The 24,596-nt window shown below is 42.8% G+C and overlaps 2 protein-coding genes across 2 annotated transcripts in view; one reads left to right on the top strand and one right to left on the bottom strand.

Moving 5' to 3' along the window:
* PTCD3 (pentatricopeptide repeat domain 3) overlaps window positions 1-7,782 on the top strand; it is a 15,518-nt gene extending 7,736 nt beyond the window's left edge. The window contains exons 8-14 of the mRNA XM_010285380.1: window positions 418-521; window positions 1,599-1,677; window positions 1,771-1,861; window positions 3,028-3,113; window positions 4,151-4,299; window positions 6,793-6,951; window positions 7,707-7,782. Coding sequence (XP_010283682.1) covers window positions 418-521; window positions 1,599-1,677; window positions 1,771-1,861; window positions 3,028-3,113; window positions 4,151-4,299; window positions 6,793-6,951; window positions 7,707-7,782 — 744 coding nt within the window. The remainder of the gene's footprint in view (window positions 1-417; window positions 522-1,598; window positions 1,678-1,770; window positions 1,862-3,027; window positions 3,114-4,150; window positions 4,300-6,792; window positions 6,952-7,706) is intronic.
* Window positions 7,783-9,405: 1,623 nt separating this feature from the next.
* IMMT (inner membrane protein, mitochondrial) overlaps window positions 9,406-24,596 on the bottom strand; it is a gene marked incomplete at its 5' end in the record, with an annotated part of 18,119 nt that continues 2,928 nt past the window's right edge. The window contains 11 exons of the mRNA XM_010285379.1: window positions 9,406-10,351; window positions 10,680-10,809; window positions 11,191-11,322; window positions 12,572-12,795; window positions 14,368-14,382; window positions 16,369-16,498; window positions 17,336-17,471; window positions 19,270-19,373; window positions 20,389-20,525; window positions 22,978-23,079; window positions 24,172-24,252. Coding sequence (XP_010283681.1) covers window positions 9,744-10,351; window positions 10,680-10,809; window positions 11,191-11,322; window positions 12,572-12,795; window positions 14,368-14,382; window positions 16,369-16,498; window positions 17,336-17,471; window positions 19,270-19,373; window positions 20,389-20,525; window positions 22,978-23,079; window positions 24,172-24,252 — 1,799 coding nt within the window. The remainder of the gene's footprint in view (window positions 10,352-10,679; window positions 10,810-11,190; window positions 11,323-12,571; window positions 12,796-14,367; window positions 14,383-16,368; window positions 16,499-17,335; window positions 17,472-19,269; window positions 19,374-20,388; window positions 20,526-22,977; window positions 23,080-24,171; window positions 24,253-24,596) is intronic.

Here is a 24,596-nt window from a genome sequence, read left to right as displayed (position 1 = left end):
TCTTTCCCTTTTTCACCTGTGTTCATCACCTCTGTAACTTTCCTCTGTAACTGCAGTTTTTTGCTTGGTACCTTCTAAATTGGTAACTTGCATGCCTGTGATACGTGCATCTCTTGCTGGGGATGGCTGCCTAAGTCCCCATCTTCTGTGCCCTACCTCCTACTTCTAGTGACACTGCAGCGGTCAGACGGTCTCCTGACCAGAAGATGACAGTTTAGGTTGGAAAGCTTTCACCCACTGGCAGAGCTGCACATTTGTCTCAGCTAAACAGAATGCCTAGGCAGTTACTGCACTGAACTGCATTCTGTTAAAAATGTTTGCTCTCAGCTCATGACCCTTCATACCTTTGTGAAAGTGAGTCTCAGAGGGATCTATTGTTATATTTGGTAGCTTTAAAATGTAACTGGTTTATTGCAGTGCTGTGATCTTAAGGATATCAGGCTTGCCTATCGGTTAAATAAGGCAATGGAGAAGGGAGACAACTGGAAATTCTTGGACATGGTTCGGTTAAATGCCTACTGGTGAGTGAAGTGCAGCTTACATTCAGCATCTTATGTATTGTTGTCAATTTAAATACAAACTAGGATTCGAACATTGTCTGGAAGGATGCTTTGCTGAACACCAGCTGGTTATTATATGTGCAGTTTGGGAATTAGGTCCCTCTTCAGAACAAGTGATAGCTTTAAAATAATAGATTTATTTTCAGTTTGTGGCCTTGCCTGAACTGAAATAAAGTGTCTTAGAGCATCAGTTTAGCTTAATACCCTTTGAAAACTATACCAACCAGCTGTATTTTCTACAATCTTGTTGTCCACTTAGGAGCTAACACCAAAATGGCATACAGGTCAGGCCTAGCTCTCTGCTTGGTGTTGCAGAGAGAGGTTGCAGTGCAGCAGGTGTATTTAGGCACAAAACTCCTGTGTAGTTCCACCATTTGAGACTGTAATCATGGCATCTGAAACATCTTTACCAATGTAATTAAGTGCTACAGTCACTGAATGTAATTAAGTACTTGGAGCATACTGATTTGAAGAAAAGCCTGTTTAGGCACTGAAACGAGAAATGCTGCAGTAAATTAATGAAAAATAATTATCAAAATAAGGTGCAGTTTCAGGGGCGGGATGATTCATATGATTTTACCTTATTTAGCCTGGAAATAAATCAAGGGAAATTATTGGAAATTAATTTCTTGATGTAAGGACATTTTTCCTAGTTAGTGCATTGGATCAAGGTCCCAGGCTTGTATTGTGAACTTGCACAAGTAACAAGGTTAATTTAGTTCACGTCTTAAAGTTGTTCTTAACCAGAGATGGCATTTGAGACAGATTCAGATACCTCAAACCTGTCGTCAGGCATTTTTTCGGGATTTTAAAATGTGATGATCTACCTTATAATTAATTCTGCCAATTACCTACTGTCAGCATTAAGTTCTCTCAAAGTGCCACAGCTTTTTTAATTGTATGGAGTATTGCAATCACACAGTAAAATTTCCCTGATCTGCAATACAAATTTGATCAGAACACCATCATTTGCTGTTGCATCTGTATGGTTTAGTTGATCTAATCATTACTGAATTAGAACATTTTTCCCCTCTCTAGGTCAAAATTCTTTTCATTGTTGTGTATGATGGAACAAATTGATGTTGTCTTGAAATGGTACAAAGAAATGTCCCCTTCGGTAAGTGTGTATTAGGGTAAGCAAGCTTCAAAGCTTTAGTATGGAGAAACAGAACAGTTACAGTTTACTGAAATGATTCTCTTCCTTCATCAGCTCTTCTATCCAACTCCTAAAAATATATTGGACCTCCTTCAAGCACTGGATGCAGCCAACCACTTGGAAGCGATCCCTTCAGTCTGGGAAGGTTAGTGATAGCCGTATGGCAGTTTGTTTGATAGAAGTCAGGAGCAATGCAAAGTGGGAGGTAGTCGGGGAGTGCTCAGATGATGAGGTGCTTCGGTATGGGGGACATTATTCCTTAGCACAGTGGTGGGGCTTAGGGAACCGATAGCACAGACTGTCAGAGAGATCGTGACTGTGTCATAGTTCAGCATTGGTGTCTTGGAAAACTGAATGCTTACCAGAGACTAGTACCTTAACCAACAGCCCAGTTTTAACTCATTTAAATTATGTTGCCTGTTCTTTGCCCCTTAAGAAGAGGAGACAAGAATGCAGATACAGGCTTCAGCACACAAAGTATCCTCACCCAACATTGAGGGGACAGACAGGTTCTTTTAGGGATCCTTGGCAGAATGATGACAGCACTAATTAGTAGTTACAATTAAAGCTTTATTTTCTTAACAGGATTTTATGGTTAGCGTAGTATAGAATTTATAATCAGAATAGCACAGGATTTCTGTAAGCAGAATCAGTCTAGTACAATTTTTAAGTAGTGTAATAGAGAATTTTATAGCACTGCTTAGCTTACGGTTTCTAATCGCCTGGACTCTCTGCAGATCAGGTCAAGTCTTAGTACATAGTTTGTTGTATCAACATAAAAATCATAGTCTAGCCTCAAAAAAAAAAATCTAAAAGAATGAGTCACCACTCAGTCCTTGGAGGAAACAGAAGACAGTAGATGTGTCCCTGGCCACCAGGGGGTCATGGGTCTCACTGTCCAGCAGCAGTTCAGATCCGAGTTCCCACTTAGGACTTGTAACTACTTGATTTTATAGATAGCGCTCTGTGTGCTGTTACCTTCCCTGTTTTCTGATGGAGTCATCACCACCACTGGGTTGGCTGGGTGCCTGGGACCTTTTAAGGCCATTAATAAGGGAAGTAGTCAGCCTGGCACCCAGGAATCTTGAGGCTGGCAGGGAGAGAAAGAAGTCTGTTTGGTTCATATACTAGGTGCACAGGACCTTCAGGGCCTGATAATGAGGGGAAAGGGAACTAATAGGTCACCTGCTCAGTCACAAAGAATGACCATTCGCCTTACAAAATGGCGTTAGTTATGGCTGATCATATTACCAGGAATTGGGAGCAGGGGGAACCCGTCACACATACTAACTACTGCCTTTCTCTAAACAGATATGAAACAGCTGGGGTTTAATAGGAAACAAGACCTGTTGGAAGAGCTCTTGTCTTTGATGAGCAGGGACCAGCACCCTGATGAGGTAAAGCAAAAGCCGCTCATGCAAGCAAAGCCAAGCGAGGAATTAATTCAGGACTTCCCAGCGGCAGGCAAGGGTTCAGCCTTCTCCAGGAAAGCAGGGCTCCATCATGTGTGATGGTTACTTGGGAAGACAAACACCATCACTCCGAACATCCCCCCCTTCCTTCTTCTTCGTCCGAGCTTTATACGCTGAGCATGACGTTGTATGGTGTGGAATATCCCTCTGGTTAGTTGGAGTCAGCTGTCCCAGCTGTGTCCCTTCCCAGCTTCTTGTGCACCCCCAGCCTTGCTGGTAGGGTGGGGTGAGAGACAGAAAAGGCCTTGGCTCTGTGTAAGCACTGCTCAGCAGTAGTGAAAACATCCCTATGTTATCAACACAATTTTCATCACAAATTCAAAACAAAGTCCCATACAAGCTACTGTGAAGAAATTTAAGTCTATCCTAGCCAAAACCAGTACTGAAGCTTAGTGAAAAGAGTACAGATGTCTCCCCGTTTCTGCATACAGACTGTATTTAAGTCCTCTTTTATTGTCCCTGGTTGGTCTTACAGGTCCAGTTTCAGTGCATATGCCATTACAAATTTCCAGATCTATGTGAGCTTTTCAAGGCCTCCTAAGCCCTTTGGATTGTCTCCAACCTGTAGAGAAACCTCAGATTAACACAGAAGAGGATCACTTCCTTACCAGGGTTTGGAAGAGTACTCCAGCCCAGCCAGCCACATCTTTGGGGAAGCACGGGACAGAATTCAGGGATTTTTACCAAAGATGACATTGCAGTAACTGGTTTCTCGAGCTGAAGAGGGTTAAAGGCTTATGTGTACTGCAGAGGTCTCTGAGGTACAGCTGTCCCTGCAAAGCTGTCTTGGGTACAATTGTCCTGACAGAAGTGAGAGGTTTTTCTGCCAGGGGTAACCACTGTTCATTCACAAACTTAAATCACATACAGGGCAGACCTGTAGAATCCATAGGAGGAATTGCACTGAAAAGTATACATTAGTTCTACAGGTTTTGGGATTAATAGCACAATCTTTTTCACAGATTCAACTGGCGTTTGCCAAGTGTGCTGAAGACATCAAAGCTGCCCATGAGCAAACCGGGAGGGAGCAAGCCCCGTTAGAATGGACGGGCCATGCGCTGGGCCATGTTGCTGTGTTGTTTTCCAGGGCTGGGAGAACCCAGGACGCTTGGTATGTCCATGGCTGTCATGAGTTCTTGGCTTGCTGACACTGTTAACTCAAGGCTTAATCACAAAAATCAAAAGCTAACAACCGATTGCCTTGGAATGCTAGCGCAGACAAAGGGAGGGGATAAATCCTGCTGGGAATGTGGTGGGGTTTTTTCTTAATTTTATTTTTCATTCTTGGCACCAAGTTACAGTTGTCTGACTTAAAAATGGTTTAGAAGTTAATGTAGCGACAGGCTTAGAGCATCGTTACAGCTGCTTATGACAAGGTAGGGTTTGATTATCACTTGACTAAGCACTGCTGATTTCCTACAGCTTCCCATTTTCTAATTTTTAGAACTCTTCGGAATTCAAGCTGCTAAGGAGATTAACTAGAGTTTAATTAAGCTTTTAATTAGAATTAACCTGAATTAAAACTCTGAAGAGAATATTTTTAGAACTCTCCAGTAGCTAGAATTTACTGTCCTACTTGCTCTCAACTTGAAATACTGGTTAAAATATCTAGCCTTCAATTAAAGGTTCTGAGGTATTTCCTGTTAAATACAGATGTTCTCTTTGCACTGATTCATTTGAAACAAAGGAGTGGCAAGTACACTTCTAAAAATACGTTAATATTTTAAAGTAGATTTGCCACCAGCTACACTTTTTTTCTGTAGTAGTTAAGATATTTTATGTTAAAATGTTATGTGGTGTTAGCTGGTACACTTTGCATCTGTGAGAACACGGCATGGATCTGTTTCAGATCTGTGGGGAAGATTGTTTCGTGAAATTGAGCTTGCCTGTGTTTCAGTGGAGCTTATCCAAGAGATTTAATATCTGTCCCTGTGTGTTGTTGTGTTTGTTAATTATTACTTTGTTTTCTTTTGAACAGGAACATGATGCAGCGCTTCCAGCAAATTAATAGAATTCCCACGTGAGTACTTTTAGGTTCTGTCTTCAGATACTGAGTCTCCCCTGTGGCCGAGATCTTGCACTGCTATAATAGAATCATAGAACAGTTTGGATTGGAAGGGACCTTTAAAGGTCACCTAGTTGAACCCTCAATTATAACTGACAGTAGTGGTCCATATCTTATTGTTACTTCTGAAGTGTGAATGTGTGTGTCTGTCCCTGAGAGCACAGGTGTTTATCTAACTGATGTGTTCCAAGACCTTTCTGTCTCAAAAAATGTTGAAAATGCAAAGAGGGGGGTTTAAAGTGCTTGATCCTTGAGATGTCATTGAGTGGATCTCTGGGACATGGAGAACAGTGCCACTGATTAACTTGGAATTATAAATTAGTCTAAGCAGGACTCTTGAGAACATCTCATTTCCCATGTGCTCAAAAAAATTTGAATATGCTATTAACCAAGCATAGGTGCTTCAGAGGTGTCTGCATTTCTGAAGACAAGTTTATCGAATCTTATGTGATACCCTGTTAGGCTACAACAGTTAGAATTTTTTCCTCGAAAATCCTGAGAAAAGCTATTTGAAGTAGGAAACAACTTTTAAGGAATAGTAATGCATTTAAACAACCAAGCAAGCAACCAAACCCAAACAACTGCTTGGTGCTCACAGAAATGAACACCTTACATCTTATGTTGGAGATGGAAATTCCACCAAGAGGCACAACGTTATCTGTGGCTGCCTGCACCAGTGAGGGCATGTGGTACCGCAGGCAGCTGTTCGTGGCACTGTGTGCTCGCCCTGCTCTGCAGACTGCCACTGGTGTGGCCCAAGGAAGCCTTGGTGCTGCCAAGCCACATCAGAGCCCCTGTCTCAATTTGGGGAAGGGGAAAAGGAGAAGAACTCTCCTTCTGACATCCTGGTGTAGCTGATAGTTTGTGGTTGCCATGGGTTATGAATGTGAAGGGAAGGAAAGTAGTTTTCCCTGCTGTTACCAAATGGATCAGAGGCTTTTCTGTTTGAACTGTCCCCTGCCTTCCCTTCTCTGCCAAGCTCCCTGCGGCACCAGCTGCAAACACTTAACATGTTTCCCTGCCTAAAGGTGAGAGAGGTGTCTCCAGCATCTGTCACAGGTGATGAAGGAGCAGAGCCAGCACTTCAACATGGAATAGAGCTGGCAGAGCAGAGCCAGCTGTCAGCGGCTCCAGTGCCCATAGACAGCATGGCAGCCTCTGGCAGTGAGACGCCTGCCTTTGATTTAAAGTGCTGTTATACTGTTTCTTTATCTCTGCCAGCCATGTAAAAGAGGGTGAGGGCCTGATGTGGGCACTGTGAAGAGTGGAAGGTTGTGGCATCCTTATCCTGAGCAGTGGGTTTCTTCCCTCTGCTGTTGTGCAAGGAGAAGTATTGCTTTCTGCTAGGATAGGAGTTCCCAAGCGCCCCAACTCAGGGCCGAGGTGAAATTCCTAATGGCTTTGGCAGGAGCAGAATTGGGCTGGTTGAGTGACCTGAAAATCTGTCACCTCCTCTCCCTCTCTAAAGCACCTGTGTAAGTTAATGGCCATCTTACCTGGGGCTCTGTGAATAGTCACTCTTTGCCTTTGCTTTTGCAGTGACCAGGTGATGGATGAGTTCTTGAACTGTGCTAAACAAACCAATTGCCCAGATGAGGCAATTAAGCTGGTAAAGCTGGCGGTGTCCCTCGGTCTTCCTTCATCTCAAAGGCTTAAAAGCAGAATGGAGAAGGAATTTGAACTCTCTGAAAAGCAGAAGTAAGTTGGAGTACTTCATGTTACTGCTGAAAGGGTATAGTAGAGACCAGGTGTTGGAGGGCTAATTCCTCCAGAAAGGTTTCTCCACCAAGGTGGCTTCAGAATAATGTGCTTCTGTGTTGACTCTGGTCAATTCACAGCCCCAAAATAACCCCTCAGTTTTTGGTTCCATGCTGTATCAGTCCCACTTAGGAGGGAAGGTAACTTTCCATGATGGAGTTAGCGTTATCCACCATTCTAATCTGCTATCACCTTTTTTTCCCAGAAGCTTTTCCTAGCTGGGTCTGGCCTCCTAAAAGACAGCGATTGCAAGCTAGTAAAAGCCAGGAAGTGGTACAGGATGGCCCTGCATGTGGCTGCTGGGGTCTGAGGCTCGTGGTCAATCTTCAGTACACCGGGCCAGCCACTGTAGTTCATTTCTGAGCTGACACAGCCAAGCTCAGACAATGGGCTTAGCCTTGAGGACCACAGTTTGGAGCCAGTAGACTGGTCTAAGGGAATGAATAGATGGAAATCCAGCACCCTTGACAGCTGGCCCACCACTTAATTGGAGTGGTGAATTGAAGTCTGCTTTTCTGTAAGGAGGTGGGTGTGCTTCTACCAAATGCTGGGTGGACCTGTTCTTTGAGGGTAGTAGGCATCAAGCCAGCCGATAATGTTCTCTTTGGAGGGGATTTACCCTGTGTTTTGGGTATCTCTTTTCAAGCAAAAGCCACAGTCAGGTGACTGATTACTGGACTGTTTTCCATCTGCAGGAAGACATTGGAGAGTATCAAGTCAGACAGCAACAGCAGCGATAGTGACAGTGACAGCGACAGCGACCGGGACTAGCTGTCCCTCTTGTCTTCCCCTTGGGAAAACTGGGAGCAACTGCTGCCTCGATGCCAGGAGGCCTCTGTGAGAAGTGAAGTCACTGAAGGGACAGCTTCTGGGAAGTGCTGCAGCACTGCTAAGCTCCCATACGGGACCTGCTTGGCAAGAGTACGTTGTCCTCATTGGAGCAAGCTAGAAGCTGTCCCGTTTAATGTTCTTGGTCCCTTAACACAGTGTGCACTATGCCAACGCAGTCTCTTCCACACCACTGCCTGCATGAGCTAGCTCCTGCCTGCTTAAACAGCATGGCTGTGGTACTGGAGGGCTGCCCCGAGAGGAGTTCTGCTTCCTGGAGGCTGCTCGACAGCTACAAGACTTTCACAGCTAGAGCAAGACTTATCTTGGACCTGCTGCAGCATAAACCTGCGCCGGATTTAATTCCTTTCCAGCTAACTTTAATGAACTACTTAAATATGAAGTTTACTTTGTATGTAAATGCTCTAAGTAATGCAGTACTCATCACCTGTGGTGTTGTTATCCTTTTCGGTGTTTTAGAACAGCCTTTGGACTGTACATGTTAAAAAGCTACACTTTGTACAGCTGGAGACTGCATCTAATAAATGGCTGACACTAAATACAGCTGTATTCTGATAATCCCCACACAAAACCTGTTGATTACAAAGTGTTGCTGCTGCTCCATGAGAGAGTAAGTAAAGTTCATACAGAATACAGCAAAAAGGCTAACGAGGTGACTGGGAAGATAGGTGACTGTGCTGTCCTGTTCTCAGCTTGTAGAGGAAGCTTCAAGGGGTTTTTCTGAGGTAGTTACCTTGACCAGGCACCAAAGGTCTTATTCCTGAGAGAACTGAACCTGATTCTAGTGAAAAGTAGTTAACAGTTGATTCTCTTTGGGGAAAAATAAAACCATGATGTGCATGATGCTGCAGGACAAGAGCGAGCACAAAGCAGCCTGGGGATAATTTGGTAATGAGTTCAGGAACCAACAAACAGCTGCTGGAGGAAGAACAGACTGCAGCTGAAACGCTAGAAGTGAGGTGTTCCTCACAGTGCAGGAGTAGTAAGGCTGTTCGAAGGCAAGGTTTGCTCCAGAAAGCAAACATGCCGGTTCCAGGAATGCGGGACTAGTACAGGGGTAGATCAAAGATAAAGAGCTTTTGGCAGTGGTGTTATGCGCTTTGCTTTACTGTACCAACAATTTAAAAACTGGATCAGCAAGTAGACAAAACCACAGTTACTCATTTCAGCAAGTGAGCGCTAACTAAGTAAGGTTGATCCATCTTTCTTCACTGACGGTAAAAATTAAGGGAAAGGTAAGAACGGGAAGGAAGGAAGGAGCTTGGTCTACATGAGCTCTCATGGTTGTACCAAAGTCTGGCTTCTAGGTAGAAGTCCACCAGAATATAGGGCTAGCATAAGTTATGTCTACATAACCTGTACATGGATTTTTTTTTTTTACGGCTATTCATTAATTTGTATGGACACATTGATCACATCAGTGAATTCTTCCTCCTTGAAAGGAGTAAAACAGAGATAAGTTTTAACTTCAGGTCATGGAGAAAGGCTGTTCTCATACTGCCCAGCTGTATTTAATGTTTAAAGAGGAGACTGAACAGCAGGAGAAAGTGGTTGAAATCTTGTTTTATTTAGCTGACAAAGTGGCAAATCATTAATGGTAGGTTACAAACATTATTTTGGTTGGATCACAAGCCCACATGGTAAGATGGGGAAACAAAATTCTTACACAAATTGTAGAGAAGCTTCCTGAAGTTGGTCGTCATGATAACTCAAAACCAATACAAATACAACAGGTGGTGAAGTTAAATACAGTGCAAGGAAACAAGACGGTACCCGTGCTTTTAACACTTCCAGCCCCTACCACCAGCTTGGTTTGCAACCCTTGGGATATCATGGGATTTCTTTCCGGCACAAACAATTGCTGAACTGCCTCCAAACATAGCTCACTGCACTTGAGTTGTTCCTAACCCCACAGCACTGGCATATGCTGTCAAGATATCCACAATTTGTTTCGTTTCTAGGGTCATTCGAGCTTCGCTCAGCCAGTCGTGTGCCACTCTCCTAGACTCTCCTCTTAACTGGTTGACAAATTTAGCTGCCAGCTCCAGATCTCCGTGTTCAATGCAGTATGAAGCATAAGACAGTAACTTAAACGTATCGAGGTCGTCAGGGCTGAGCTCAGCAGGTGGCTTCAGCTGTTGAGGGTGAAACACAAGCAGCGACTGCAGGTAAGACAGGAAGTATTGATACAAGCTGTTTCTCGTTTCATCGATCATAGCCACTCTTTTTGCCAGTTTTTGGACTGTGTAGAAGCGTGCTCTGAGGGCCTCTTCACTGTATACTCCCCGCGTCAGGGATTCCTGAGGGAGAGCTGCTGTTAAGGCTTCTGTAAATGCGTTGTCAGAACAACTGGCTTTGATGGCCTTCACCGCGCTCTCCAGTGGTTCTGTGGGACTATCCCCAGAGGCTGTTTTCATGCAATATTTGAGGGCTTCAACAGACAGCCACAGCTGATGGGCCTTTCTGGCTTCTTCCTCGGCTACTGCATGACCTGCAAAATAAGCCAAAAAGAGGACACTCAGCTGGGCTGCACATGCATGTCCTGTAGGACGAGTTTTGAACACAAGCAGCAAAAGCCATTCCTGTGAACACCCCGCTTTCAAAAGCGGCTGCCCCCTCAGCACTTGATCTTAACCCAAGTCTCTTCCGCAATTCAGGGTCAGAACTTGTGGAGATGGGATTTGCCAGGTGCTCAGCAGTGCAGCAAACACAGGCCCACGAGCTACGTGCCTAAGCCTGGGTTTAGGCACCCAGGTTTGGGTAACAGGCCTTTGGGGATCACAGCTCTAGTCCTTAAAGAAATGCGGTTTCATGCTCACTCTCAACTGCTTGCTCAATTCCTTTCAGTCTGGCGTAGGCAGTGTTTATATCCAACGTGAAGTTGTCGAGCTGTTCCTGAGTAAGGCGTCTGAATTGCATTTCTTGTTCGCTGAGTTTCTCTGATAAGTTCTGAAACAGAGCAAGATACAAAACAGCTGTTTCCAGTCTGATAACTTATTTTTAAGTTACGTTTCTATAAATCTGTTGTTCTTGCTAGGGATAATGCCTATAGTAAATACAATATACCAGTAAGAAGCCTTATTAGGGTGAATTTAACAGTGCACTTGTAACTATCAAAAATTTCTCACCTATTGCAAACCCTTTTAAGACAAGTCTGAATAAAGCCTACACGTTCAGGCACTTTTTCATCTCTTCAAGATGAGCAGCCTTCCTGCCCGAGCCTGCATTTTGGGCTTCTGGAAGATGGATCACAAGTCTTGTCCTGTGAAGTGTATGCTTTGCAAGGGTTCAAATATCCCTCTAATGCCCTTGGGGATTCTTCTCCCTTACCTGCTCAAATTCCACCTTTAGTTCCTGTTCCTGGATCTTAAGAACATCTCTCAGATGGTCAGTGTGGGCAGCAGCCTGCCGCCGGAGTTGGGTCCTCATTTCGCTCTCCATCACCTCTCGGACTTCTTCAACCTGTACGCACACAAGTGGTTATTACACCGCTATTTTTCAACTGCTTGTCACACGCTCTGATTATATCATCCATCAGTGATTACCTAGGGTACGTTTTATAAAAGTGGCATTGACAGAGCCAGTGTTTCATTTTTAGAAACTGCCAAGGTCCACTTTTATAGCTGAGCCTTTTCCTAAAGACTTGAAAGAATAGCTTCACAGTGCCAGTTAACTGCTGCTTATACTCACTAGGCACTTAGTGCAGTTATCAAAATACTATATAAAAGACACAGTAACATGACAAACTAAACACTCCGGTGTTTATAAACCAGTTTCCAAAGAAAACAGGCTCTGACTTTTTCACTACATGTTGTAATACTGTCCCAGTTGGACACAGTTTAATTAAAATGGTAATATCCCTTTTACTTCATCTTGTATAAAACAGCCACTTTAGAGAGCACAGGGTAGCACAAGGGGGCACAGGGAAGGCTTATTTAGGAGCAATTTAACATTTTTTTGGTTTTCTGTTTGGTTTGGGTTTTTTTTAAAGGATTGTGTCATTTCGAACCTTCCATTAAATGCAAAGATGACAGTTCAAGCAACTTCTAAAAAGATCTCTAAATTAATACCTGTCACTGCAGTGCTTTGAACTAACAGGCTGTAGGTGAAATCCTTAGTCTCCCTCATGTCAGTGCAAATTTTCCAGCTAGTGGCCGGTGTCCAATCTCATTTTCAGAGGCACAAATGTAAAAATGGCAGGAGGATTTAGCACAAGTGTCTGCCTGCAATACGGCATCTCAAAAGATAAAAGCTCCAGTGCCCAAATTCCTATGTAATTTGCACTTGCTTCATGGCCAAAGCAGCATTAAAATTCTGAGGAGTTTTCATAGTTTTTTGGAAAGAAATCAAATCCCAAACCATTGGCAAAGTGGAAGAACACGGAGATGCTTCCCGGAGACAGGATGGAGGGACTACATAACCTTAAGATGGCCACGCTGGGACAGAACAAACACTGATTTAGACCCAGTAATCCTATCTCCAACAGCAGACAGGAAACACGAAAAAACACGAAAAAGTCATTCCCCATTTCGCTGTATGATTTTACGATTCTAACTTTGCAGAAGTTTCCTTGCTCAACATCTCCTTTCCACGCTTAGCCTGGGGTCGCCCTATCTGAAGTCTCCCATCACTCAGAACATCCCAGTTGCTCTTCTGTGCACTTCTCTAACTCTTCTACATCCTTTCTGAGCCAGAGAGAACACCACTTTACCTTCTTCTCCTGTTCTATTTCAATCTCACTTTTGTGATGCTCCAGTGCTTTGGCCACGGCTGCTTCAAATGCTTTTTTATCTTCAAGTTTCTGCTTCTCCAGGGCTGACTCGATGTGCTGCTGTTCCCTCACTCGCTGCTCCGCCAGCTCCTTGTTTAACTGGTCGATGCGACGATGGGCGTGTGCAATGAGAGAATTTAAGTCGTCTGTCGATAACTGGCCAGCTAAAGAAAACACAGGGTATTAGGAAGGTCTCCAAGGAAACTACCACCACGGTGCTTGCCCACCTCCCACTCAAGCACTCTCAAGCCCCACGTGGTTGACCAGTGAGGGTGTTTTATGAAAAGTTATTGAGCACTTCAAGCCCTTGTCCGGTACTAATGCCCACCTGCTATCACTTACACCTACAAGCAAGTATTTTCTGTCTAAGAGAGAAGTTATCTTAGTTTGAAGTGATTCACAGCTACTATTTACACTCCCATATCCGGGTCACACTCAGTTAGAGGAAACTGTTGACAACTCTGTCCCTTTCTTGGTTTTACACCCCGTGTATTTTCACCTGTGGCAGCACATGGAACAGCAGGATACGTAAAACCCCGGTGCTGACCAACACCTCCAGCTGGGCACAAGCTTACAGAACTTTGCTCCCAAGAACACTAAAGTCATTGTGAGAGACTGCCAGAATTACATTTTCTCTTCAACGGTCCTCCAGACCAACTGCTCCCAATTAGTTTTCTTACCCAATGTGTACCTTTCAGGTTTGGCTACTCAAAGAGCAGTAGGGGTCACAACTACATCTGTGTCTGCTAAGAAGTTTGCTATTTTTCTGCTGGGAGAAGAGGACACAAGCTATGCCTGCAGCATCTAGTGACCTGAGAGCGGTGCAGGCTCTGTAAAGCGCTGCAGCTCATTTTGCACTGGCTTCCAGCTAAATCACCTGTACAGAAAACCAGGGACTACTCGGGAAGGTGCTCCTGCAGGGTCTAAAGGAAGTGAAACACAACAGTCCTTCAGCCATCCTGCTGGTGAGTGCTGGAGAAAGGACCAGCGCAGGAGTGCTCGCTGCCACGGTGCCCGTATCCAGCAGGGAAGCTGACCAGCAGCGCTAAGCTCAGCTGTTGAACTTAATGGAGTTTTACTGCACTATGGTTTTAAATTAGGTTTCTTTGATAAAAAGGTAAAAAATAATTAATAAACCCCAAGAAAAATGGGAATCAAAGAATTAACCAATGCTTCTAAAAATCAATCGTGAAGATTAAATTCAGAGAATCAAGCTAACTTCACATTAAACTAATCTGGTTTTGATGACCCAGCTTGGAGCAGCCCTGCACGACCTCACAAGCACACGAAGTACCTAGACGTTTCAGTGGCGTCGGCAGGAGCTGGCCCACCCAGCACCTCTCAAGCTAGGGCTGCTACGAGGTGGGCCTACCTGAGGACAAACACCATCACACAGCTTAACTGGAACTGGTGAAAGTTTGATTCTCATTGGAATTTCAGCAGCATGCATCAACTGGCTTAAATTCACAATGAAAATTTAAACCTGGCTTTAACAAGCCAGCAATCACGCTCACCTGGGAAGTGTTGCTAGATAAAGTTTGTGGTTTAAGCTAGACTTGCAAAACTAGTGGAAAAGATCCCAAAGCACACCTCAGCCTGAAACATTTTAGGAATGCAACATTTCACCCCTTTGTTGATACTGCCTGTAATTTGAAGTGATGTAGCACACAAACATTAAAAAAGAACAAAGAAAAGAGATGACATTCACAAGACCAGAACAAGTTACAGGAACTCACCTAAGTCAGTTATCTCTGCAACAGAAAGAGGAGAGGTTGGAAAAGTTAATGCACATTCACTATGGCAAGTCAGTCATGCAAAACTAAAATAGAAAACTAAGAGCTTCTTATCTACAGTGACTTAAACATGAGTCCAAGTCTTTAGGAATTCAGGAAGAACAGTACGTCGAGGATAAAAGTCTCTATATTACAGGCAAGATGTAGCCCAAAACTTCCCAGCCACTAAATACCTTTGGAAACCCACAGACTGATATTGAAGTTTAGCAAAGCAAGGAATACAAGTTTGAAGTAGAAAAGTGCAACAGGACATTGAAAATTTTAGTTCGACATTTCTAGGTTCTTACAAATCAGCAGCACTTGGCTTAGAAACAAGCTCCTGAGCAGCAGTGAGAGTCACGGACCCTGCCAAGTCAGCCCCATGCGTACTTCAGTGCATGGAAGCTACCAGGAGATTCCCTTTCCTCCCTCAAAAGGGCAGCGATCGCAAAACCCAAGACATTCTCCCTTTATCCTGCACAAGGAGAGGCAGCTCCATCTCCAGGGTGCCTAAATACATTTTTTCTTCAAAACTAGTACCCGAAAGGAGTGCACATTTAAGGCAACACAGCAAACTCCACGAACGGTTCGTTAATTTAAATGTGTTTTGCCTACATGTATTTGGTGGTTGGTTTGTTGTTCTTTGGTTGTTTTGGGTTGGTTTTTTGTTTGTTTTAAACAAAAAACATTCCAGAGATCATTTAGCTAGAGTGATTCTCTGGTCCACATTTCTAAAGCATACAGTAGCCTTAAGAAAGAGTATGTTGTAATACGTCACATTATACTTCAGGAAAACTATTAGGCAATGTTAACACCACATTTTTCACAAACAGTAATTCTCACATCTAGAAAGAAATCTATTGTAGCTCAGAAGTAAAGTTGTGACAGCTCCCTCCAAACACTGAGGCTAGAAAAACCTGAGATCACTTAGTACATTTTTTTGTTAGAACCGTGATTGGAAATATCTGCAAAATGTTTTTAGGGAATTAATTTTTTTGAGCTAGAACAGGCAGTAATTGCTCCACGGATGTACCACACGAGTTCTTGCAGCAGCTTATCCACAGTAATGGTATAAGCACATACTCCACCTCCTGCAACTTTGCTTATCTTTAAAATGGAAGTAGTCAAGGTAAGTAACGGTACCTGTGGGCAAGGAGTGTGCAAAGGGGATTACCATGGTTTATGAACATTTCCAACAGCTCAAGGCAACACATTTATTCCTTTAGTAAGACAGAAAGAGTCTAAATATGCTCATGAATCACATTTCATACTTTTTCCCGTTACAGCAGAAAAGAGCTCAAGTTGAAAAACCCAAGCACCTCAAATAAATATGAGCTCATGAGATTTCAGATCTCAGGCAAAGAATTGTAGCAGTAATAGCAAAAAAAAACACCACAAGGCATTTGTGCAGCAAACTGGCTATTGTCAAGGTAAGTTACTGTGCCAATTTAATTTGGAAATAACGTATACTGCGGCAGGTATGGTATGAACAAGGAAGTCTATCTGTCAGTATATCTATCATTTCAGTGATGATCTAGAGAAATCCAGCGAGTTCTTCACCGCTCTGTAATAACAGTGTATTGGAATACCTATAATCAGAGGTCCACCAGACAAATCCTTGATCAGCAAGCAACACAGATTTGATCCAAAGCTGCCATAACCTGACTCTCTTCCTGGAATACCAGGCGAGGGAAGAGATGTTTAAACAACTGTAAGCTACTTATCAGGCAAGTGCTACATTTTGTGAAACTTCCAATACAGCACAGGTAGGTTCCAGCATGAAGCCTCTCCGTAACACCTGCTTGAGATTACCGATTTTAATTGTGAACTAATTTTCACTTCAAACCAACCAACCAAGACAGAAATCAGGATGCAGGCCATTCAATTCAGTGGCCGCAGAAACACCACAAACCAAAGCAATTGGCATGTAACAAGCACAAAGCGACCCTGCAGTTGGAGACTTACTCAGCCCCTTCCAGCCAGGCTGCACGTCGGGGGTGATACTGTCAAGCTCTCGCTGAAACTCTTCTCTAGCTGTAGCCACAAGCTCATGATATTGAGCTACTATCTTGGCCTCAGACTGTGCTGCCTGAACCTGTAAGAAACAAAAAAGGGATTTATTTTTCAAGGCAAATATTGAAAACAGAGGCCCTGAGTTAGCGTCAGACACCACTACCCTCCAGCCCAACCAAGGCAAACTCACTTCGGGGAAGAAAAAAAAAAACAAACACCAAAAATCTACCCTGCGATATCAAACCTCTTGTATACAGTAATTATTTGCTGGAACGACCACAAATCCGTTCCTTCTCACACACACACTGTAACTAGACAGCCAGTCCGTAGCCTAGACAGGACCAAACGGGTATCTTAATTCAGTTTATATCTTTAGAGATCTCCAGCTCTGTTTTCTCTGCTTACAGCTACCATATAGGCCTAGTAAGCCAGCCCTGTGATGGCTGCCCCCCTCTCAGTAAGTTCCGATATTCCCACTATTAGGCTAAATTCACTCAAAACACACCACATGAATTATCAGTTGACCTGCAATGGGAGACAAATTTCACCTTTACATTTCTTCCCCAGTGCACTGAGCTGTGAAGTGATTTACCCACCAAGTCATTAGCACAATTGGCTCCTACTCTTCCCTAACCTCATGAGAAATTCCTCTCGGTATCAAATGGAAAGAATTACAAGTTGCCCACAGAAAGGACAGACACGAGTCAAGCTGGCTGGAGACTCTTTCAGGACAGAGCTCAAATTCTTCTTGCAAAGATCTTGTCATGACTGTTCATTGGTATATAACTGGCCCAAAGATTGAGTATAGTTAAAAAAAGATGAGAATTTACACTTCAAAAATATTTAACCTACTACAGAGGATTTGGGAATGGGAGTCTTTACTCTAGCGGCAACTAAAAGCAGCCTGTGGAAGCATTACCTTTTTCACAACATTGTCCAAGTCAACTATCATATGATGAAGATTTTCTTCTGCAGCAATAATGTGAGGTTTGGCTCCTGCAATCTGAGACTTCTTGGCATTCTCGATTACGCCTTTCATCTTCTCTAACTCTTCTCTGCAAAGAGAAGCAGCTGCTAACTATAACACATACAGCAAAGTTTATTCCGCCTGTATTTCATAGAATCATAGAATAGTTTGGGTTGGAAGGGACTTTTCAAGGCCACCTAGTCCAAACCCCCTGCAAGGAGCAGGGACATCTTCGACTAGATCAGGTTGCTCAGAGCCCCATCCAGCCTGACCTGGAATGTTTCCAGGGATGGGGCATCTACCACCTCTCTGGGCAACCTGGGCCAGGGTTTCACCACCCTCAGTGTGAAAAATTTCTTCCTTATAAGGGTCTAGTCGAAATCTGCTCTAAATCTATAAATGCTATTTACAGGAAGAGCTACTGGATAACTCTACTGGTACTTCCCATCTACCAGCTCTAGGGCTAAGATGCTGTCATTCAAGATTTTTCTTCTTTCCACAGCCTGAAGCCTAAAGATGTCACTGTGTCTATTCCATGTAAAACAAGATTTATTTATAGTGCAATTAGTACTCAAGGCATAGCTGGAGAGGGCAGATGAAAGAAAAGTTCACTGGAAGGAGTTAGTATTAGTAAAACTAAGTTAGTATCAGAAGGCAGACATTTCCATCACAGAATATCAAGGAAACATTTTTAATATAGATGGCTTACTCTTGCAGAAGTGTTTTGGACATAGTGACTGCTGGAGATAAATGAGGATGGGAGAAAATTTATAGAGCTCTGTAAAGATAGATTTTTTTTTTTTTTGGTAATTAAGAAAGAACCACTTTCCTCTAGCATAATTGGAAATCAAGGAAAAAGTGAAAAAGTGTTCCCTTCCCAAATCCATTCAAACGAATGGTGGTTTCTAACGACCTCATTGGAATAAGGAACGAGTTTTAAAATAAGTAAGTAAATACATAAAAGCAAAGGCATCCAGTAGAGCAACAGAGAATGAAAGCTAGCGCATCTGGGGTGTGCGTTAGCTTTGTTTTACTCTTTGAAACCCCAGTTACACCTCCTAACTATTTTTAGTCAGCACAGCAACTTCAAAGATAAAAGTTTGTCACTAAGTAGCAACTGTGCAACTTCACGGATGATGTTGCCCTCTTGGCCTCAGAAGCATCAAAGGGTTTCCAAATTTATTGCTATCCTCATTACAAGGGCAACTTGGAGTTTTTTGTCTGTCATCTTATTTTTGCTGCTATAATCCCTACGCAATGAGTCTGCACACCAGACTCAATGCACATCAATGTGGTTCATACAGAACCTTGAGTTACGAGCAGTGCTCCATTTCAGAATTCAAGTTTTTCTAGGACATATGCTTACTAAAAATCTAACCTTAAAAGCAACTCTGCTGACAGACAGAACTGCCAAACAATACTGTAAGGTTTAATTTTTCGTTACAACTAAAAGCAGCTAGCGATGTTACTGACTAAACACACAGAGAGTGCAGTCATGGAGTCCTTCCAGTAGGTTTAATATTGACAAAACTATCCAAAAATAATACAAAATTGATTATGGATTTTATTTTTTTTTTAAATCTTACTTGCTCTTACCAACTCTATACAGAAGTACTAAGGAGATTAAAAAGTTCTTAAAAAAAAAGAACAGGACTGTTTCAGACTCCTTGGTACAGTGAGGACCATCTGCACAGGCACCTAAGATGTACCACTGCAAATTAAAATATTCATTCGTGTAGGTGACATTTTTGATTTGGCACAAACACATCAGTTTAATATGAACACAGGTGAGTGCACACTTTCTAGAAACTCGTCTACTATCTTCCAGCCCTCACATGCGTGATGTTAACTCACCACTTGATAAGTCTTAAAAACAAGCAACTTACTTGGCTTTCAGAAGGGCGTCCGCAGCTTCATCCACTGCTCTCCTCCGGTCCTTCAGCGCTTCCTCCAGAGTGCGCCACTGAGATGACTTTTTCTCCCCAGCAGTCTAAGAAACATAGATGCCTAATTAGGGCCACCACAATCATGAAAATGAGAGTTATCAAAAACAAAACAAAAAAAAGAAAGCCTGTAGAGATTCAGAAGTTGCTATATTCATTTCACTCAAACTGAGTAACATTTTTGTGTTTTACCAACAGCACAGCTGGAAGCTTTACGCATTATTTTTCCCATCCAATGTTTTGTTCCACCTGAGCAACAGCCATTTATGCACACAGAAGAGCTTGTGTGAGGATCACTGTATGGCGCCACAACATTTTGGGGGAAAATTTCTACATGTATTAAAGTACTGTAATACTTTAAAGTTGCTTAATTTTAAAGTTGCTTAATTTTAAAGTTGCTTAATTTTAAAGTTGCTTAATTTTAAAGTTGCTTAATTTTAAAGTAAGCTTAATACTCAAGCTTAAAAGCAAACTCTTAAGATACTCATTTTTCTAACTACTAGATTAAATCTCAAGCACTTGTTTAGTTGCTCATATGCCCCTCTTCGTTTGATTAACCACTAAATTATATTCTCTGCTCTAGAACTGAATAGGAAGCAGCGGTTCTGCACAAACCCCCCAGCATTAACACACCAGAACCACAAGCTGCTATGGCTCATGCATCCCTTACTCATTTCCAGACAAGAAATGAACAATCCAGCAGTAAGATTTTGGCAAAGGGAACAGTTCAATGGAATTATCAGGGTGCACAGCATGATACCCTAATGATGTTTAGGTAAAAAAATGGCCTTGGGAATTAAAACACAATTCATTAAAATACAGCATGAAGACTACTAATGTATAAACTCAAACATTTCTTCTTGCAAAAGGGAAATAAAAGAGTTTAAAAAAGCAAACTCACTGTATTATTCAATTACGCCACATTTCAGAAGTGGAAAGATTAGTTAAAACTGTGATAAAAAGACATTGCAAGAAAAGCTTCCAACTTTAATTGTGAAATGAAAAATTTTGCTGAACGCAATACAAAACAAAAAAAAAATTGTCCCCATTCGTCCAGTTTACCTCAGAATTGTCCATGGCCTCCTTCAGTATTTGCGAATGGGCGTTCACTGCTTGCACAGCAGACTCCTGGGCAGTAATCGCCTGAAGGGTTATACGAGCTGTCGCGCTTAGGGCTCCTTCTAGAGTTGCTGCAAGGGCTGGAAAAAAATGAATTAACTGAATTAAACTACGAAGAAAAGAGCCTTAGAATTAGTAAACCAAAAGTGCTGGTCAGTTTGGGAACTACGCTTGCAGCCTATGGAGAAAGAAAGGTTGCCAGAACACGCTCCTTATTTAGGGGAGTACTAAGGTGCAGGTCTGCACTTAGAGCAATAAAGCTACTCAGCGGAAGACCTTTGCCCTGTCTCTGCAGGGGGGTGCATTTAAACCAAGAGGTATTTTCCATCTTCATTTGTTACAATGATTATTAAGAGGAAACAAATAAATTTTCCTATCTTCTACACGGAAGGTATATTCCAAATGCAGAGTTATTCTTCCTAGCCAAGAAGGTTGTGGACTCAACTATCTACTCCTGTTGGTATAGAAGCACAAATGACCTATTAATTATTCAAGCAGGAACCAAACCAGAATAGTAAATCAGTGAGTAACATCTGCCCTTCTACAGGCAGACATATAAGTAGTTGGGTAAGTAAATCCACCTTTCCAGTAAATACTCCTTTGGATTTTTTCAGTGTAACATTTCTACTTCTTCACTTGCAAAAAAGTCCTTGTACGAAGCAGATAACTAACGCCAAGCCCCTTGCTCCTGTTTGTGCTGCTCTCCTATGCCACACAAAGCGCTGAACAGAAGCAAGCGGCAGCAGACCACAACCAGCATGGCTACTCCAAGTCCATTAAGTCCAGGCTTGTACATCCTTCTCATCCCTTGTGTGCAACAACAGCCCACGGCTCGGACTTTGGCCGAGGACCAAAGCACTCAGAGGAAAGTCTGAGCGTAGTCAACACATCTGCCAAGATCCCGTTTCATGTGCCCAGCGGTCAGATGGGTCAGATCAGACACAGCACGCTGCACCAGCGCCTCTTCCACCATCAGCCCTTCCCAAGCACAAAGAGAATAATAAAATAAAATAAAAAGGCCGTAGCTGCCACAGCAGGCTGAAGCATGTCCAATACATGGCCCCAGTACTGTTAAACTCCCTTTCAAGCCTGTTTTCACTGGCTACACCTATGTTAACAGTAAACTTCCACTTCCTTTAAATATAGGTTCTGTTCAGTATCCTTGTAGTCAATGCCCCTAGCCTACCCACCCCGAAGACTCCTTCCCTCACCACAGGTCTGCAGAGCCACTGCAGTCAGCTGTCCCTGCACTGCCCCAAGTCAGAAGCCACACTTCAACACCCATCTGTTTCTCCAAGAGGCTGGTCTCCCTCTCATCCTCATCAACCTGCAGCTTGAGCTGGGTTTGCTTTCAGAAGGTAAGTATCAAGGTAGCTGGCTACAGATCACCTGGACATACTAGACCACAAAACACCATCTATCAAAAGAAAATTCGCTATTTTTCTGGCTTCCCCTGAGGCAAACCAGGAAAGGACCATAATTGAAATAAAACTCCCGATTTAAAGTCATGCTGCAGCCAACCAAGACCTAAAGTACCTAAAATCTAATAAACCAAGTGAGTGGTGGGAGGAGAAGCAAAGCTATTGATTAATAGGTCTGAGTTAGAACCCAAGCAAGGAACTATCACAGTTCCCAGCCCAGAACCTACAAGCAACTCTTCACAGTGCCTTGACATACCGTCCCCGAACCACTGCTGAACAAGTCGAGGCAGCAGCTCTGTAGACAAGGGGATCCCAGGAGATGGCAACCTGAACACAGGTCAACAGCATGCTCTGGCAGCAATGAGACCTGGCTGTGAACAGGGCTGCATCAAACAAGAGCATGTCCCACAGATCAGGCGAAGGAATGATTCCCCTCTAATTGGCACTTACGAGACTACACCTGGAATACGGCATCTCATTTTGAGAGCCCCAGTCTAAGAAAGGTCCAAACAAGCTGGGGAGAGAACGCAGGAGAGACACTAAGAGGGTTAGGGGATGGGAGCACATGACACACATGAGCGGCTGAGGAATCTGGGCTTGTTCTAGCCTAAAGAGAAGCCAAAGGTGTATCTTAAGTAATGCCTTCCACATCTAAAGGAGTGTTACAGAAGAGATGGAACCTGACTCTCAAAAAAGGCCGGAGGCAACAGATGCAAGTGCCAACAAGACAGAAAGTAGTTGGATGTATCAAGTTCTCCATCGTAAGAAGCACTGCCAAAGCTGCTCAGAGAGGTGGAACAATCTCCATCCTTGGAGAGCTTCAAACCTCCAAGGGAGAAAGCCCTGAGCAACCTGTCCCAACTCTCCAAGCAGGGAGGTGGACTAGATACCTTGGAGGTCCATTCCAACCCAAAATTTTCCATCATTCTTTGACTATCAGTTACTTCTCAGTGGGTGGAAGAAGCTTCAACACCACTCATTCTGCCAACACAACACAGGGACGACAACAACAATGAGATGCGTAAACAACTTAGAACTCTAAAGCCAGTACAGCCCAACAATTCTTATATCACGTATAACACGTATAGGAAAACTCTCAGTATGGACTTGCCTGATATCTTCTCTTGCTCCTCTTTGTCTTGCTGGGCAAGCCGGGCTGCAACTTCTTCTGGTGAACGTTCTTTTATAGCATGGGAACCTTCATGTTCCTTACCTATTCAGAAGTAAAAAGAGTTAAAAGTGTGTTAGCAAAGAGTCCAAATTAGTATACGAATCACTTATAGGGAAGTAACTTTCTTTTAAAAACTGATTTTTATAGTCAGTATCACTTTATAAATCTGACTTGTGCACAAAGCCATGCTGAAACTACCTCAAGCTTTTTTTTATAGCCATAACTACAAAGGCCAGTCTCAAATCTTCTTAAAGTTAAAAACAGTAGCATGGATACCTCACATGCAGCTGATTTTATGTTGTCTAGTTACAAAAATATAGAAGATTCAGAAGTGAAAGGCAAAGCAAGAACTCGCAAACACTTATGGCACCAAGTTTAAATTTCAAGTGAATATCTGTTCTTATTTTTTTCCAGTTCTCCTTTGGCATGCTTGGAGAGTCCAGCCAAAGTAAAGAAAGATTAGGGAGGGAGCTACAGCAAATCACAATTATACTCTATTCCCTAGCCTAAGGCTACTTAAAATGCCTTTAAGAGTGAGCATTGACCTAAGTAATTCTCTCAAGACCAACAGCAAGTCTGCATCTGAACTGAGGAGAAAGCCCAGACCTCTCAGCCTCATGCTGCAATAAAATCCATCAGGTTACCTTTTAATAATGCTGATGCTAACTCTGAAGAATGTGTTTACTTATTGCTGACATACTTTTCATGGAATGTGTTCATACATAAAGAAATTTAATATAATCTCATCTGAAAGAGACTATCATATAGAAGCTAGCGTTTCTTGTCAAGTTAAACAATAAATGCAGTTTCTTCACTTGGCCCTGGGCAGACACGTTTTTCTGAACAGCAATCAGAAAGCCGTAAAGAGCAGAAGCAAACTGGACTGTACATGTTCCAGTTCAGCATAAAGGCAGGTTTTCTTCTTGTGTTCACGCCTCTACCTGTCCCAGGTATCAACCTCAGCTTCTTAGTTTGTTAAAAATCTATGAACAGATGACGAAAATTTTCTTCTGCAAAAGGCACAAAGAATCACGCCTTTAAAAACTGACAAATACCAACACAGAAGTAAGAATTTATGCACTCGAAGCTACAGGATTTTGGCTTTCTTCATCGTGTTCATATGATCTTTTTCACCTTCTTCAGGCTGTATCCCCGGAGCTGGCACTGACATGGCTACACCTGTTGCAGAGATGATCTGTGCTGCAGCCTTGCCTGCTGTTAAGTACAGTTATAGAAAAAAACAGTTAGTATAGATGAGCTATAATGTAAGAACAGGGATATAAGACTTAATTTTTTTCCTCTGTAGAAACATATTATTTGGACACTGATATTACTATTTCCAGTAAAAAAGAATTTCCTGGACAAACAGCAACCAGGTATTACTTACATATACACATGCACACATGGTCATGACAGAGAAACGTAAAAAGATGTCACAACTGCTCCTCTCTATACCAGTTCCATTTGATCTGGCTTTACAGGAGCTCAGTAATTATCCAAAATTTAGCTTCTTGTGCTTGCACAAAGAGGAGGAGGTAAATGGCCTCAGAGTGCTGCAC

The sequence above is a fragment of the Phaethon lepturus genome, unplaced genomic scaffold, assembly GCF_000687285.1.
Source record: "Phaethon lepturus isolate BGI_N335 unplaced genomic scaffold, ASM68728v1 scaffold11054, whole genome shotgun sequence".
Classification (NCBI taxonomy): Eukaryota; Metazoa; Chordata; class Aves; order Phaethontiformes; family Phaethontidae; genus Phaethon; species Phaethon lepturus.
The sequence above is the reverse complement of the archived record's forward strand: the minus strand, read 5'-3'. Positions and strand labels throughout refer to the sequence as shown.